Here is an 18902-nt window from a genome sequence, read left to right as displayed (position 1 = left end):
ACAAATGGGACTACATCAAACTAAAGAGTTTCTGCTCAGCAAAAGAAAACATCAGCAAGATGAAAAGGAAACCAACCATATGGGAAAACATATTTGCCAATGATATCTCAGACAGGGAACTGATCTCCAAAATATATAAAGAGCTTATATGACTCAACATCAAGAAAACAAACAACCCAATTAAAAAATGGGCAAAGGACCTGAACAAACACTTCTCTGAAGAGGACATACAGAAGGTCCATAGACACATGAAAAAATGCTCAACATCATTAGCCATCAGAGAGAGGTAAATAAAAACCACAATGAGATACCATTTTACACCTGTCAGAATGGCCATCATCAACAAATCAACGAAAAAGAAGTGCTGGCGAGGATGTGGAGAAACGGGAACCCTACTGCACTGTTGGTGGGAATGCAGACTGGTGCAGCCACCATGGAAAACAATATGGAATCACCTCAAAAAACTAAAAATAGAACTGCCTTTTGAACCAGCAATTCCACTGCTAGGATTATACCCGAAGAATCCTAAAGCACTAATTCAAAAGAACTTATGCACCCCTATGTTCATAGCGGCACTGTTTACAATAGTTAAGTGCTGGAAACAGCCTAAGTGCCCATCTGTAGATGAGTGGATCAAAAAACTGTGGTACATTTACACAATGGAATACTATGTAGCAGAAAGAAAGAAGGTACTCCTGCCATTTGCAACAACATGGATGGAACTAGAGAGAATTATGCTTAGTGAAATAAGCCAGGCAAAGAAAGAAAAATACCATATGATATCACCTAATACAGGAAACTAAAGAACAATGCAAACAAACGAACTAAATAGGACAAAGAGCAGAACAGCAGTCCATAGGGGGGAGGGGGGAGGGAGAGAAGGGGGATAAGTAAGGGAAGGGTTTAGTCTAAGAATGTGTATAAATGACTCATGGATATGGACAATGGGGAGGGATATGATTGTGGGAGAAGGGGTGGGCTGGGTGGGGGAGAGAAATGGGGGAAAATGGGACAACTGTTATTGAAAAACCAAAAAATAAAAAAATAAAAATAAAGTTCAATAAGATATTTCTTTATTACAGTAAAAGCCATCAAACACTAAATTTCACTATAAAAACGGAATACCTAGCCTTGACAGGTGTGGCTCAGTTGGTTGGGCATTGTCCTGCAAAGCAAAAGGTCTCCAGTTTGATTCCAGGTCAGGGCACATGCCTGGATTGTGGGCCAGGTCCCCAGTTGGGGCGTGTGCGAGAGGCAACTGATCGATATTTCACTCACATATTGATGTTTCTCTCCCTCTCTTTCTCCTCTTCCCCTCTAAAACTAAATAAAAATCTTAAAGAAAAAACTGAATACCTAGAGAAATTGTAATGAAAAACAACAAAGATCTTACCCTCTGACTACTGAAAATCCTAATAACATAACAAAAAACTGCTTTATAAAATTTATTTCATAATAAAGTTTTTTATATTTCAACACCATTTTCTATATTATTCCAAATGATAAGACCAGTTATACTCCACTATTCCTTGTAATATCACCTCCTTACACCCCCTCCCATCCTATAATTCTTTATCAACTTTCAGAAGTATAATTCTCACACACATCTTGAAGTAGGGGCAGAAGTAATTTTAGAATTTTACAGCTAAAGGAAGCACAGAAATCTTGTAGCAATTTTTACCCCCTATACATTGCATGTCTGCTTTAGAACTTGATTTGCAATCTTTAGCCTCCACTGCCCATCTTACCACACTTTCTCACACACTGAAAAGTGCTTTACCCATTTTCCCTTCTTAAGCTTAACCAGACTCCTCTCCACTTCCCTACAATCCTTATGCTACACTTCTCACTTATTACAGAATGTGGGGAAAGGATAGAAAAAATATGAAATGAAAAAGAATAAAATGAAAAGGAAATCAGATTTTAAAGAACCAGTATGACTCTTAATAGGTCCATCTATAAACATAAATAATGCTCCCTGTCACACCTTACTCTACTTTCTGGGCTCCAGGCACACTCAAAACCCTCCTATTAGTTCCTGTGCCAGAAACTTTGAAAAGAGAAAAAGAAGCTCAAGATCCTTTGGAATTTTAGGTAACTCCAAAAGTTTAAATAGAACTCATTTAGAGAACACCAGGAGAAGGATTAATGATCATTCTCTGAAATCTTTCTATTCTTAAGATCACACACCTATTAATTGCCATAGTGCGTACCTTTTGTCATTCTAAGAAAAAAAAAAATTTGTCATGTTCTAAATAACATGGGTTTTGCTTCCAGGTCTACCTTAATTGGCTATGTCATAATACTTCCTTAACTAAAAAATATGTTAACAAAGTTATATATAAATGTATATTGCAACCAAAAGTTACTAGTAACTTACCTTAAACATGGGTCTCACATGCTCCAAATGTGTTGCACTTGTAAAAGGTGCTTGAACATGGCTCACGGCTTCCATGAGTGCTTTAGCTGTCTTTGCCATCTGTTCCATTTCTAAGTTATACAGAAGTCTTCTTTGTTTTTCACTAGCTACATCTGAAGCAACAAACGTCTTTAGCATTTAAACTAAAAAGCAGTTAAAAATGCTATTATGATGGTTTGCTATAAAATAATAAACACCTATTAACACTAATAAAAAATAGTCCTAAGAAGTCAGACATGAATGGTCACATAATGTATAATTCCATTTGTATAAAATATCTAGAACAGGCAAATCCATAGGAACAAAAAGCAGACAGTTACACAGAGCTGGGGGGTAGGGGTGGGAAGGAGCCTGGAGTAACTGCTTAATGGAAACAGTTCTATTTTGGGGTGATGAAAATATTTCAGAACTAGATAGAGGTGGTGGTTGTACAACATTATGAATGTACCAAATGCCACTTAACTGTTCACTTCAAAATGGTTAATTTTATGTGATTTTTATTTCAAAAATGAAAAAGAAAAAATCCTGCCCTAGATGTCGGGGATAAGTGGAAAACCTATGAAGAGGGAAGAGAGCAGGTACAAATCTGTCACAATGAAAGTATTAGGGAAACAGCGCAGGAATAGAGATGTAAGAAGAAACAGCATCTTGTATGACACACGTTTGAATGTCATCATCTGAGTTAACAAGAAAACAGTGGACCTGACACTCCAGGATGCTTTTAGTATTTCAGAACACCACCATCTCCTTCCCATATACAGCTTCTCTTTGATTTACTACCACCACATGCAAAATAGGCCAGAAAGAGGTATATGAAGATGTAATAATATTGGTATAAGGAAGAAAACTGAATTAGAGAACTGGCATCTACTTAGGTGTAAAAATGAACTCTTCATCAATATACTTAATGTTATAAGCAGAAGAACTAAAATTAACACTCCCATGTAAACTGCTCTTTGGTACTAGACTGCAAGAGTCAAGGATGCCTACTACAACATCGGGCTTTGCCACTGTTTGGATTTTAGGTGTAGAAGAGTTAAAAAAGTTTTTACATTATTCTCAGCACATAGATTCTGTAAGTCTAAGTTTCCTAACCTCTGCACTTCAGTTTCCTCATCTATAAAAAAATAAGGGAAGACTTACTAAAATTCTTTAGGATCATTCCCTATATTATTCCAAAAGATAAGGCCAGTTTCACTCTTCCTTTTAATATCATCTCTCTAGCCCTCGACTCTCATAATTCTTCAACAGCTTCTAGAAATACATACATCACAGGGGCCTTCTTGCTTGTCTCCTGTAAACAGAATTTTGCTACTGTAATTTGTTAAGTAAAGCCCAAGTGTTCATTCCCAAGTGGAAGTGCTTAGAAAGGAAGGGGCTTACTTTCCATATTACTGCTATATTCTTAAAGCCGCAACCCTTGCACCTTATTCTTGTAGTCAGATTCTAGATCTAACTTAATCACCATTGTCTGCATGTATAGAAAGTCTAGAATGGAACCAGGCCCACAACTAGCTGCTAATGCTGGAGAGTTCTAGGAACTCTACAGTGATACAATTTGTGGTGCATCTGAAGTAGTGATTTCCAATTCTGCAAGCTACCCCACAATCCTAACCTTCCCCATCTCCCTGAATCACCCCTACTTCCAACTTCTGTTGATCTGTAATGATATACAGTATTCCCTCACTTATCGCAGGTATTACGTTCTAGACACCCCTGCGATAAGTGAAAATCCACGAAGTAGGAACCTTACATTTATTTTAGTATTTATATATATTTTAAGGCTTTATAAACCCTTCCCACACACTTATAAACCTTTCCCACTCCCTTATTAACCTTTTCCACACTTTTATAAACACTACTTATGTTCTTAAACATATTCTACACTCTTAAACCTATGTAACTTTAACAACATACGTATACAGTACCGCAAAATCCCGCGACATAGCAAAAAATCCATGATAAATGAACCGCGATATAGAAGGACTACTGTATGAAGATCGCATAATATGTTGTTGCTTGTAGATAGTAAAGAGGCAGAAACAAAGACTAAGTTGAAGTCTGACTATTGGGATTGCCTGACCAATCTCTCTGACCTCCAAATCTGTGCTGAGATGGACTGCTAAATGGACAAGTACATATTGAATATTGAACACACTAATTCAAGCATGTTATGTAGCAATTTCCATTAATCATTGGTAAGAGCTATCTTCAGCATGTGAGAATAAACACAACCATATCAGCAAGTGCTATATTATAATACTTCTCATTAGATAAACAATACTCTCACCCAAGGGAAAAACTCTTTTAAGAACCCCTATTTTTTGTCCTAAACAATTAGGATTCAATTGATTTGGATGCTTACTTTGTTTACTTGATTTTGTAGGGATTGTCAGTTCTTTTGTTTCTTTCATTGATATCTTTTTTCCAGCTATTTCATTGTAGATGGCAGATAAATATTCTTCAGGAAGATCTTTACTGTCATTGATACCTCTATTCATCTTAATGTATTGTTCTTTTGTCATTTTATTTTTAACCTAGAAATGAAAAGCCATTACAATTCCTAAAAATTAACATAAAAATTTACTCATATTTTAAGAATTAAAATACTCATATGAGAGAATTTATAAATACTCTGAGAACAAGAAGTGAAAAATACTCAACAAAACATACACTAAAACAAAAACTTCATGGAAAATGACAGCAATGTAGAAAAGACCCATCCTGGCATTCACCTTACTTTACTATGCACATGAATCAAAGCCAGTTGTTACTAATGTTGAAGACAAAAAAATGTGTTCTAAATATACCTCAAATTTTTAAAATATTCATTGATTCACTATATATACATATATATATATAAAGGTAGTTAACTATAAATATTCTAGGTGAAAAAAAAACCATGAATGATTTGTTAAAATTCACCTATATTTTAACTTTGAAAACAACTAAGAATGAGAAGGATTCTCCTAAAGTGTTCTTTAGTCCTGGCTGGGTGGTTATGTTGGTTGGAGCATCATCCTGTACACCAAAAGGTTGTGGGTTCAATCCCTAGTTGGAGCGCAACTGATTGATGTTTCTTCTTCACATCAATGTTTCTCTCTCTCCCCCTCCCCCCTTCCTCTCTCTCTAAAATCAATAAACATATCCTCATGTGAAGAAATAAATAAATAAACAATAGAGTGTTCTTTAAAAATGATGTCTTTTGTTACAATCCATAAGGTCCTGAAGCATGTATCACATGGGGTCATACTCATAGGTTCAATTTTCTAACCAGTCACTTAGCTTCACAGAACTCCGAAGCTGCCGTACAGCTGCAGGCTGCATATCAGCACATGATGCCAGCCAGCAGTCTGACAGGAAACCACAGGTAATAAGCTGTGGTTTAGGACTCCAAGCACAGACTTTACCGACAGAAACTAGTGCCATCAAGATAGGATACTGTTCTCCAGATAATGTTCCCTAACTATTATGTGTTCAGAAATTCTGGATGCTATGAAAGGACATTAAAGGAAGTTTTAATATTTCTTCAAAATAACTTACACAAGAATGTACACATGCATAGAAAAATATGACAAAAATGCACATAACATTGATAATTCGTTTATAGAATCAATTCTTTAAAATACAACATTCTAAAAACAAAGGGAAGTAGTATAAAACATAACTCTACTTTTGGTTTAGACCGAAAAACCAGCCAGAAAACCGATATAAAGATATTCAAGTAAGTCTTTAAATGTAGAGTGAGTGCTTTATAAACCCATGGAAAATAAGTATTATGCTAGACAATGAAAACCCTGAAAATAAGCTGCTTTTACTACACTGTCAGTTAATATGACAAAAGGAAAATTTTAAATGAGTAAACTCTTAAATGATTTTTTTTAAAGGTCTATATAAAATCAAGTAATCTTAGTAAATGCATAGTCGTTGAATTCTGGTACTTAAAACTAGGAGCAACTCACTGTAATCCTCCCGTTGTGTTCGGTAATTACTTCCCATATCAACCCGCTTTAAACATCTCAAAATACGCACACAAAAATCCCTCTACAGCAAAATTTAATCTCAAACTAAACAGGCTTTAATTTTGCCAATACACCTCACATTAATAATAAGTATATAGTTTATTTCACATCCTAAGAATAATAAATATCACACGCTGCCTATCCCCAAGAAGTACTAAGAAATTCTTGAGAACAGGTTAATTTATAAAGATAATTCTCCTCAAAGATACAAAAGCATTTTTTTGGAAACTAAGCAAAAAATACCTAAATTGTTTAAAATAACTGTTTTGCTAGTAGATATCAGAAATAAAGTAATATTCCTTAATATTTAAGAAGGAATTATAAATTTTATGAGGAAAATGAAATCTGGACACTTTCCAAATAGCTGATATTTTAAAATTATTAATTTTTCTGTGTAATGGTACTGGGGTTACGTTTAAATAGATTATTTCTCTTTCAAAGATATATAAGGAAATAACTACAGATGAAATTATATGATTCCTGGGATTTGTTTCACAATGATCTGTGGGAGCAGGGGGATATAAATGGAACAAAACTGGCCATAAATTGATAAATACGGAAGCTGGGTAACAGGCACAGGAAGGATCACTATACTAATCACTCTAATGTTCAAATTTGAAATGTTAAAAAAAAAAAAGATGGGGGGGAGGGGAGAGGGAGAGAAGGGGGATAAGTAAGGGAAGGGTTTAGTCAAAGAACCCATATAAATGACTCATGGACATGGACAACGGGGAGGGATATGATTGCGGCAGAGGGGGTGGGTTGGGTGGGGGAGAGAAATTGGGGGAAAAGGGGACAACTGTAATTGAAAAACCAAAAAAAAAAAAAAATTAAATAAAAAAAAAAAAGATGGTTTACATACAGTGTTTTTTCATGTTGCAATAAGTACAAGCAGAAGAACTACAGTATATTCTTCCATTAAAATTTATTTTAAGCTTTATCAGCTGTTAATCACAAGACAGACCAATATATATTTATTTTATAGCTATCTAAAAGTCTAATTACAATTACTGCCAGAAACTATGTTTGTAAAATGTATACTACACCAAGTTAAACCAATCACCAAACTGGGATATTTAACTAAATAAGATTAAAATTTCAACTATTATTTCAAAAGAACTTACTTAATTTTTATTATTTATTATAAAATTGGCTTGGAAGAAAACATACCTGTGGACTATGAAGATCTGTGGTCAGCATGATAATTGAGTAAGCCAAAACGTAAGCAGTATCTGCACTAGCAAAAAGGGTTTGTCTGGAAAAATAAATGTATCATGTTATGAACTTTTCTTGTTTTACAATTTCATTTAAATTTGTCACTGCAAACCTCAAAGTACTTTTAATTTTCTTTTTTGAGGATTTATGTTCTAGCTCATATTACATTTTTTTTAAATGGAATTATCTTATTACCTCCAGATCACAGTCAATCTAAATTTCCCGAGGGGCAGGAGATTATGAATCTCCTGATGCTACCTAGCAAAGTGTCTTGGATATAGCTGGCAACCAGTAAGTACTTGAATTTGAATCTTGCTTACCCTTGGTTGCATTCTAGGTATCTTGCAGCAAATTTTTCCATCAGTCGATCAATTTTCTGAGCTTCTCCTGGAAGACGAAATCCTTCTAGAAACATGCGAAGGGCTGAGACAAAGTCCTTTCCTGAAAAGTCATGTTGGTCCACATATGCATACATGACTTCTTTGTTAAATTTGTCATTATCTCCCAGGAACTCACCCACTTGAGTCTAAAGAACAAAGGACAGAAACTGATATCCTAATGGAAAGTTACATTTGCCACACAGCCATTTAAATGGCAGAAAATCTGTAAGAGCCACAGGTTTTGACTATAGGCTTAACTACTATTTCAAATATAAAGCTAAAAGTTAAGCACACTAAATGTGTTTATAAGAAAAAGTCCACATATTCTTTTGAGTTAAAACAATTAAAAGGCAAAATTAACACTACCTAAGGTTATTCTTTAACTTACAAACTTAGGAGGGCATTTTAAAGGGGAAACAATATGCAACATTATTAACTTAAAAAGAAATTTTATAGAAAAGGTTAAAATGAACTAAAATTGTACTCTTACAGAGTCTAATCTTTCCTCTTGATGTAAGAATTGGGCAATATCTTCAGGTGTAGTGCCGAGCATCCCTTGTTCTTGGAGGTATTGTATTCCTCTCTTTGGTTTCTTATTAAATCTAGATGATGTTAAACAGAAACATCAGAAATAGAAAACCATTTGTACTTCCTGAAAAGAAGACCTTAATAAATTAATTTTCTAACAGTACTTAAAAAACAGAAACTTATTTAACATAATCAATGCATGAAAGTATAAAATATTATACTATGCAATGTTTATTTTTTTCTTTTTAGAAAAAATGTCTCAAATGGAAGGGCATCTTTATCACTGATATGGATCATTTCAGACTACATGAGAAAATATCATGTAGTAGATGAACTTCAAGTAAACATATGAATACTTTAGCTCTCATACTTTTAATATATATAGTCTCTTCAATGCTCTACTAATCATGGCTCATTTAACATATACTTATTAATTCTAAGTTTCCTGCTTTTAAAATATAGAACTTGAATTCTGGTGACTGTTTTAGCAATAATCTGACAGCACTATTTCATTTTTTAAAAAAACCTCTAGACACTTGATGGACTTTTTTTTTAATCCTCACCAGAGGACATTTTTTCATTGCTTTTAGAGAGAGAGGAGGGGAGAGAAACACAGATGCAAGGGAGAAGCATCGATTGGTTGCCTCCCTACATGCCTGGACGGGGATCGTACTTCCCCGGACCAGGCACAGAACCTGCAACTTACATATGTGCCCTGACCAGGAATCGAACCCAGAACCTTTTGGTTATAGGACAACGCTCTAACCAATTGAGCCACACTGGCCAGGGCTAGATACTTGATGTTTTCAAAATAAAATCCAAAATAATTAGACCACCCCAGAAAACTTTTCTCCATACAGCTCCAGCTAGTTTCTCATCCCCTCTCTCATTTACTTGCACATATCCTGTCTCAGTCCCTAAATGCCAAGCATTTGCAGCCCATTTTCTCTGCATGCCCTCCACCTGCTCCACCCACTGGGGAACGCTCCTTTATGCTTAAGAGATCCAGTTCAAATGTCACCTCTTTCTTTCCAAATCATTTACTTTCTACCATTATTGTACCAATAATTACTTTAGTACTCCATCGCCTGTCACCTGGGTGTTGCAAGCATTCTTAAATGGCCTCCCTATTTCTTGTTTTGTTCACATTTCTAATCCATCCTTCAGGCTGCTGGCAAGTCATCTTTCCAAAAAGAAACCTGATGATGCGCTCCCCTGCTTAAAATCCTTCAATAGTATGCCAACGCCAAGAGGAACAAGACAAAACCCCTTTACATGGAGAATAAGGCCTTCTGTAGTCTGGAGCCAACTATCTGCTTTCACCTCACCTCCGGCTACTACCCTGCCCCCCAGACCTGCCATGCTTAACAATAGTCCTCAAATGTTCTCCCTTTTCTCTCTCATCCTGTCTGAAATGCCTTCCCTGTTCTATCCTAATTATTCCACAATCAAGTCTTAATTCAACCACCACCACGCACAAAAATTAAAATCAAACATTTTTTCACTAGGATAAACCACCTCTGCTCTTTAGAAGTGCTCTTTTTAAAGAAACATGACTTTTTAAAAATTACAAGAGTAAAAATGCAACAAATGATCTATTCACAAAGTAAGAAGACAGCCCAGAAGAGAAAGTGACTTATTTACAGAGGTGGTCATGACGTATTTCCAGGGGAAGGTGACTGTGGAGCTGAGCTTTGAAGAGTGATTACATCTTTTATAAACAGTAAGAAAAACATCCCAGACAGAGCAAAAAGGGTCATACTAATATACAGAAGCATTAAACAGCATATCATAATACATAGCTCTTCACTGGTGGAGCAATAAGGTGAGATAAAGAAGTGGCAGGTGATGAAGCGTAGAGTTTGGGAGATCCAAGTTGTGCCCTTATTCTCTAAGAACCAGAGAGGGAAGAAAGAGTAGTTAAGATTTTCATTTAAAAAGATTAGGTAAGTGTGAGAAAAGACTAGAGAATAAATAAGACCAGACAAAGGTAAACCAATTAGATTATACTAGTGAAGGCAAGAAATGAAGATGGTTTGACTTAAGAGAAAAACTAGGAGAGAGAGACGAAGATAAATTGAAGAGATATTTACAACAGGATTTAGTGGCAGATCCAAGGGGGAAATCTAAGGTGACTCCCAGAATTCTAGCTTATAAATTTAGTAACATGCTGAGGTTAATAACCTCAATAAGAATTACAGAAACCCAGCTTGAAGCAGCTAGAGGAGCTTGAGACCTTCGCCCATTGTCCTTTACAAGATTACAAAGGGTCTTAATATCTGAGAGGGAGGGATAGTTATTTTTTATGAACCATGGGTACGGACTTGGGGGGGGATGCTGGGGGAGGGAGATACTGGGTGGAGGGGAGTAAAGGGGAAAAAATTGGAACTACTGTAACAACATAATCAATAAAATATACTTTAAAAAAAATAAAATAAAATAAAATGTGTTAAAAAAATTACAGAAACAATTGGGTTTTCTGTTTGTCTTTTGTTTTTGTTAGAAGTATTGGGAAGTTGATGATGGAGAGAATGGAGACTGATAAATTTGGTTATGGACATTCTGAGTATAAAAAGCTATGCAATATCCAGTAGAGAGGTTCAACAGGTAATAACAGATATGAGTCTGAACTCCAGTGGAGGTATGTATGTTAAAAATAACAATTGGGAGTAGTGAGATGTTAGCTGGTCATGAAAAAGAACACAATCATCTAAGGGAAGTTAAAAAGTAAAAGGCTGAGGGACAGAACCCTGGAAATGCTAAGATGTGTGCAGGAGATAAACGCCCCAGACCAAGACTGAGATGGCATGAACAAACTGGAAGAAGGAACAGGACAGAGTGGCGTCATGGAAGGAACAGTCATGAAGGAGTGTCCTGAGCACAACCACGGGAGAGCATTCCACGGCAGTATGAAGTAGAAAGCAAGTCTAGTGGTTGAAAGGAGGCTGGAGGCTAGGGAGACCTCCACCATGAAGCGCTGCGGTGACTCCCTCTTACGCCTCAGCACTTTACATACAGTTTTCATACCTTGGCAGCACTTTGTACAACACTCTCTTATGGACTTTACACAGTACCACTTAAAAAAATGTTCTGCCCAGGTTTAGACTGTAATCTTAAAGACAAGACCAGTGTGTCTCCTTGGTTCCTGGCACTCAGTTCCAACTACCAAATATGTGCTTGCTGAGTGACCAGTAGATTTTCAGTATCTGTTTACACTACTAGACCTTGAACCCTGGATAAGCAAGGGCTGTTTCATTCATCATTCATTCCAGGCCCTTGCATAATGTTTGGAACACGTGACACTTTGTAAATAATGGCTGAAAATTTAGAATGAAATATTAACGGCAATCTCTTGAGGAAATTTTGTGAGATTTTGTAGTTTTATGACAAAGAATATGTATCTATCTTGTCAATTAAAAAAAATACACACATATATAATGAAAAAAGCATTCATTAAAAGGCATTGCTTAAGATTCAGGAAGAAATGTTTTACAGCAGAAGGGGCAAGCCAACTACACATACAAGGGGATTTTTAACAGTTTACAGAAGATAGATTCATGGAGAAAGGCCAATAGGTTCATTTTTCCTTATAGCATCTCTGTACAAGAAAGGAAAACAGAATGTAGCACTGAGACAGGAAATAGTCCAGGAGCAGGCTAATATCACAGTTTAGTGAGAAAACTGATTTCACCTGCTCAGAGTCCATTAGAGTAACCAAGTTGGAAAGGGACATTATCATCTTATCAACACACAAAAATGAAATCAGTAACAATGGATCAATAACAAGGGTAGCATATTTGTACCCCAGTGGAGAAAACATAAAACCTATAATGGAGCAACACTAGTTATTAAAAGTGTCACACTTCAAATTTTCTGAGTTGTCACTTGCTTAGGAAATATAATGGGGGATTTTATTACCGAACTACGTAAACAACACAAAACTGCACAGATGCACAAAACAGCATATAAAATGTGGTGCAAAATTAATTTGTGCATTATGGGGTCTGTTGGGCTAGACTACAATGAATAAGGAGAACTCATTTAGACGTCAACAGAAATCAGGAGAATTTTACCCTATTTTACTCATTGGAAGGGAATAAAAATAATCCAAAGATGTAGAGAAACCCAGGGTAATGGTGGCACAGAACAGGCAGAGGAATAGTCAAGAACATTTCTCTTTAAAATCACACACTCACAAATCTATTCCTTGTTCTATTATTTCTTTCTGTTGCTTTAGGACTTCAAATTGTTCTGGATTATCAGTGCCAGACATCTGTGTACTGTAGCTGCCTATTCCTGATGATGATGTTGACTCCAGGGAATTTAAACTTCCGTATCTGTTTATTGTCTCAGGGTGTTTGATTTCATTTGTCTCTTGTTCGGAGGGTTTTTCCTGACCTGTAAGTAGAAAAACTGATACAGTCTATTATTCTGTCAAAGAAAAAAAAAAAATGTAAAGGTAAAAAAAAAAAAAAAAAATCCCTAATTTGGCAAGAGATTTATTTCACCGTTGCTTAGGTATTTGTTTAGTACAAATAAAATATTAGGTGCCATTAATACATGTACAATTTACACCATAAAAAAGTTCCTTTTGCAGTCGCTGTGCGAAATGTCTACTTGGGTGTCTGCTCTCAGCTTATGACCACCAGTTTCCCTTCAAGGGACTCTTGACTAAGACAACACCAGGTAGCCCTGAAGCTATGAGATTTTCTCTGGGTAAGGATAAATGTCAAACATGCATGAACAATTACATCTTCTTAAAACATACTTGCTTTTATATATTTTTTCATAACCATACTTTAACAAAGTTATGTAAATATGCATCACTTTTATATAAGATTCAAAACAGTTCTAGGAAGGTTTAGAAAGAAAAATGTCTGGATAACTAATTTGAGAAATTCATTATTTTAAAGCTCATTATTTAACTTATAGACAATGCTTCTGCATCATCTAAATAAATCAAGACATCATCGAACTAGCTTAATGGCATTTGTAACTATCCCCCAATGTATCACTTACTTAAAATGATGAAGAATTACACTCAAAATGTCACCTTACCAAGAGTTGTCTGAGAGTTGGGATTCACATACTGATCCTTACTCCATTCAACCATGCACTTCAAAATCGACACTAAGCATTCTAAACCTTTTTTCCTCAGGCTCAATTCCTACAAAGTAATTCAGAATAAGAATAAAAACAAGATCTTTTAGGCAAAACACATAGCACTTCTTTAGCAAAGTTTAAATTTGAAAATGTTTTTAAAGTTCTTACCTGAACATTACTCATACCAAGTTCCTGACTGCCCCGTCCTTGAGCAATTTTTGATAGATCATTTACTAGTCTTTCAAATATATTTGCTGCATTTAAATCACAGTCATAGTTTACGTAAATATCCACTACACTCTGAGCATCTGTAACAATACAATATATTTATTAACAATGGGCATATAGTGTATGAGTATATTTAACCTTTTAAATACCTCATTATAAGAGATAATATGGGTAGTTTCAAATACCTGCACAAATCCTTGTCAATGTCTGAATAACCATCCATTTGTGGTCAAATGAGCTGGTAGAAGTTTCCAAAATGTATAGAAAAATTTCTTTAAAGAACACCTGTGATTAAGGAAAAACGGCCATTTAAAATATTGTTTATGATTCATAAATATGATCACTTATTAAATATCCCAAGACTGCAGAGCAGAGATTAGGATCCAGGTTTCTCTGGAGTTCAATTCCTTTTGAGTCCACCTCATCAGAACTAAAATAACTTGGGCGAGTGACTTAAACTATAGCAGTAGGAGCACTGCACTTCACATAAATTTGTTTGCTATCACACAACTACTACAAAAGAAATCAACAAAGACTTGGAGTTCCTCTGAATAATTTTTTGAACATACTTACAAAACTAATATAACTACAATTAATTTTTAACACTCCAGAGGACATAAACTATATTCTGTTCATCAGTCATATAGGGTGGGAAAAAGCAGGTCTATAGTTGTGAGTATGCAAAACGCAGGAGTTTATTCTTGTATTATTATTTATTAATTATTGTATTATTTTCCATATGAACAACTGTAAACGTACTTTTGCCTCACCCTGTATTTTTCAGACATTATAGTACTGGGCAAGCCTAATTGTTCCTAGATTTAAAAAATAACTGATGCTGTAATCCACACAGTAAGTAGGATCTAAATATCTAATTCTTATAGACTATTGTATTTTTATCATTACTTATACAAGTGGAAATCTCTATTGTCTGAAAACTACAAACTATTTCTCACTTTTCTTTTACACCAAATAATGTCAACTTCACAGGACTTAACCTAATTAAATATATTTCAATTTAAGAGCTAAGAATTTTTAGATTCAAATTTATTATGGAAAAGTGACTGTGATTTAAGAAGGGATGACTAAAAACAAAGCCAAGCAAACAATATACTATATTAACACTTATAGAACATATATATTAAGAACCTAGAAATTCGTATTACATTGTACGATGATTAACAATTTCTCTTCCCAACTTGGATAAGGTTCCCTTTAATATGCTTTTCTTTCACAAAACTCTATTACTTGCTTAATGTCAGTATTTTCTGTAAGACTGTAAGCTTTAAGAGGATAAAATCCAGGTCTTTCTTGCCAAGCATTGTGTCCACCCTACATGGCATATAATAGGCATTCAACAAATATTCATGGCCGGTTCCTAACACTTTGCCAAGGTGCCCCAGAATGCTACAGCGAAGTCAGAGGGGTAACATGAGAACTTCTAAGGTAAAATTCAGAGAGAACTGTATCTGTTGGATGCCTCACAAAATTGTCCAGTGTCTATATGAGATCAGTTAGACCACACAACAGTCCTTTTAATGACATCATCAATTCTGCAAACCTGAGTTTTAGTGGTTGCTATGATAAAAAGCAGGTACCGAATAAAAATCTATGAAGAATAGGAAATAAGGGTGGCAGTATCCAATTTGATTCCAAGATCAGAACAGCTGTACAGTATCCAACAGACACATACATTCAAGTAGTTAGTAATTGTGACTATTTAAAACTGTATTTTCAGAAATAGATATAAGTTAATGGCCATGGAAAAACAACATTATATAAACTCTGAGGTGAATAATTTCAGAATATGAAACTTTATTTGACAACAATCTCAATTTTGCTTTGTAAATTTGGGTTTTCAGGTGTTGGGTTTTCTCTAACCGCTCATCCTGTATTTGAATGTTTAGTCTTTTCAAAAGCATATCTAAGCTTCCCTTGTTTTACACTAATAATATCCCCAAAAGGGACACTACAGAGTGAAATAATAAACGTGATCTTTTTTTTAAATCATTACTACAACCATTTTGTAGTAAGAACCTATCATCTATGAGAAGACAGGAATTTCTTGGAAGTATTTCCTGTTAAATTGGTACTTACAAAATGTTTGTATACCAAATTCACTCTACAAAAATAGTAATCCCAATTTAAGTGATTTTTGTGATGTTGATTCCTTAAGGATTTCTATTTCACACAGTCTACTGAACAGTGCTTAATGAAACAGTCTCAGCGTCCAAAAATTGTATGCACAATCTTCCAAGATTTCCTAATGGCAGTTTAAAAAGGCCTCATCATCAAATGAGAGACTTCTAGCTGGTTACAGAAGCAAAAGTTCCAAAAGTATATTTTTTAAGTCTCTTTTATTTTTGGTTCCTGAAGATAATAATAAAAAATAAAAAAAGAATAGCAACTGTTGTTAAATGCCCTGCATTATTTTAACAGACATATGGCAAACCGCTAAAATTTGACACCATATATGGACCAGAAATTGTTTCCTGTCCAAAATGAAAAACTTTTCACTTAAAGTACTAAGGTCTTATTCTGTCTAAATCCCATACAAATGTTCTTCATGAATTTAAATAGATACTACAGAACATTAATCAAAGATATGATTATCTTCATCATATCCAAACTCTGAGAAAATAACTTATCCTTTCCTATGAGCTCTGAATTATTACTCTTGAGTTAGGATTAAATATAAAATTAATAAAAATTATAATGTAACATGTATATCATAACAAATATAACATGAAGTTGAGAAGTGACCAGCATAAAAGTGACTATTTCTAAAATATACAACATCCCAACCAAAACAGTATTTTAACAAATGACAAGCTGGAAAAGGTATCCATTAAGTCAGTAAAACACAAAGTACTATTTTAAAATACTGAATTATTTGAAGGTGAAAACAAAAGATCAGGAATGGCTACACCTGCATGATACATGCAGACATGGCTGGAAGATTCCCTAGTTTACTTTTAAGTCTCTGGAAATATTTTAGAACAACATGACAGTTATTCTATTTTCAAAGATCTTTAAGAATATAATATATACATTAGAAAAAAATATGGCAAACATTAAATTTTCAAATATCCTAAAATATAAGCTAAATAAATGAATAAATAACCCTTCTTGATCACATCTATAGAGCCAAAAACTTAAATGGCTTAAAATCATGTACACAAAGTATATATTTTGAGCTTTAAGATAACCAAAACCACTGTTATATACTCTATACACAATGACAAAGTTATTGTGAGGACCAAGTTAATTCAAGACAACTAGAACCATTTATACAACTAGTATAAATTCCTTAAAGGCAGGGGCTGTGTGTTAATTCTTAGTGCCTACCTAGTGCTCAGTGTTAGATGAATAAAAAAAGAAGTACATATAATATACAAATGTTATTCACATTCTTAAAAAACTTTCCAATGTATTAATAATCTGGCTGAATATGAAACAAATCAAAGTGCAACAATGCCTAAAAAGAACATACCTCAATTTGCATCTTCAGATGGGTCTTGAAGTTTGACAGCAAAGTAAGAAATATGGAAAGAGAAAGCTCAAAAACCTCTGGAACAGATGAGACTCCATTTTTCGAGAGTGCAACACACAGATACTGCTTAATAGCATTAATAAACATCTCATTTGTCCTGAAAACAGGTCCTGCATTCTGCAGAATGGACAGAAGTAACTGCAATGAAAGAATCTTGGATCGTAACTCATGAGACCTAAAATGTAAAAAAGAAGGCACAGTATATGGACAAGTTTAGCATTATGGTAATAATAGATTGTTTCTGAAATATTTCCTGGTACCAGAAAACTTCACAAACTTTTAAATGGAGGGAAACAGAAAACTCGACAACATAAAAAGAAGTACATGAACAAGCTTAAAGACTAATAATGGGTAGTTTCACTGATGTTCTCTCATACCACAAAATTTCAAATTTTTAAAATAGAAAAACAATCATTCACACATTTTTAATATCAATCTACTGTTCCTTAGAACAAAAAAACAACCTCAAGATTTATGCCTTGTTCCTCTCTTTCAAAAGAGTACTTCACTTTTTAGAAACCATTACGAACTGCTCCGATTAAGTGTCATACTTAGTATATAATAGGTCCAATGTAGTTTGTACCTAGTTATACTACTCAAAAACCTTAATAAGTTTTGGTTGCATTAACAAGTTATAGCACAACTTCAACGTTAGTTTTTTAGGAACCATTTAACTTTTTTCCTTTTCTGAAAAAGCTTTTATAATATTTATATTCCTTAATAGCTTACCCACTTACTTTCAATATTTTCATAGTGAAAAACCAAAAGGCACATTTTCAACCTAAATTTAAATTTTTTTCTGATCAATATACTATGCCATACTTCTGATTACTATCCAGAATTTTAATTATCAGATTTCACAAATACAATTTTTCTCTCATTGAAACAGACCTCTTAAGCCCAACAAACCAGGGTGATCTATCCCAGGCAACTTTTCAAATTCAGGATACACTAAAATGCTCTAGCAGCCAGCTCTTTTCATTTTTAATTTCAAATGCTATATGCTATAGCATTTATACCATATAGTAAACTTAACTGCTGTTGATGTCTACCTTAAAAAATTTCATGGTTATGAGTGTCAGGTAATTTAAAAAAAAAAAAAGCTAAGAAACTAACCAGGAATATTTAATTTCATGTACTTGGGAATCACAAAAAAATTACTGTCTTTGAAATAAAACCAGAACCAATAATATGGCTCATTATGACATAGTGATGTTTCCAAGATGACTATGCCTCTGAATCTAAGAATATGCACAGCAAATAGAATATTATTTTAAAAAAATGCTCAGATAAATCAAGTTAGAAGCAGCGAGAGTTATGACTTTGAACAGCTGTATGAAAATATGGAGTGGGTGAAGTTATCTCCCATTCATATAGAAGCCTTCCAATGTTTAAACATTACTACTGTACTACTTCCTAGTCTAGCTCATCACACTTTTTGATCAATTCTAATA

The 18902-nt window shown here is 34.4% G+C and overlaps 1 protein-coding gene across 3 annotated transcripts in view; it reads right to left on the bottom strand.

The window, feature by feature from the left end:
* The window catches only part of ARFGEF1 (ARF guanine nucleotide exchange factor 1), a 108098-nt gene that overhangs the window by 37121 nt on the left and 52075 nt on the right, over positions 1-18902 (bottom strand). For all 3 annotated transcript variants that reach the window (XM_090283599.1, XM_090283597.1, XM_090283598.1), the window contains 10 exons: positions 17389-17623; positions 14081-14180; positions 13836-13975; positions 13623-13731; positions 12761-12962; positions 8527-8638; positions 7977-8182; positions 7612-7696; positions 4785-4956; positions 2381-2532 (listed from right to left, as the gene is read on the bottom strand). In XM_090283599.1, coding sequence (XP_090139725.1) covers positions 2381-2532; positions 4785-4956; positions 7612-7696; positions 7977-8182; positions 8527-8638; positions 12761-12962; positions 13623-13731; positions 13836-13975; positions 14081-14180; positions 17389-17623 — 1513 coding nt within the window. The remainder of the gene's footprint in view (positions 1-2380; positions 2533-4784; positions 4957-7611; positions 7697-7976; positions 8183-8526; positions 8639-12760; positions 12963-13622; positions 13732-13835; positions 13976-14080; positions 14181-17388; positions 17624-18902) is intronic.

Source organism: Furipterus horrens, unplaced genomic scaffold (assembly GCF_987537825.1).
Source record: "Furipterus horrens unplaced genomic scaffold, mFurHor1.1.pri manual_scaffold_7, whole genome shotgun sequence".
NCBI lineage: Eukaryota > Metazoa > Chordata > Mammalia > Chiroptera > Furipteridae > Furipterus > Furipterus horrens.
This window is presented reverse-complemented; position numbering and strand designations above follow the sequence as displayed.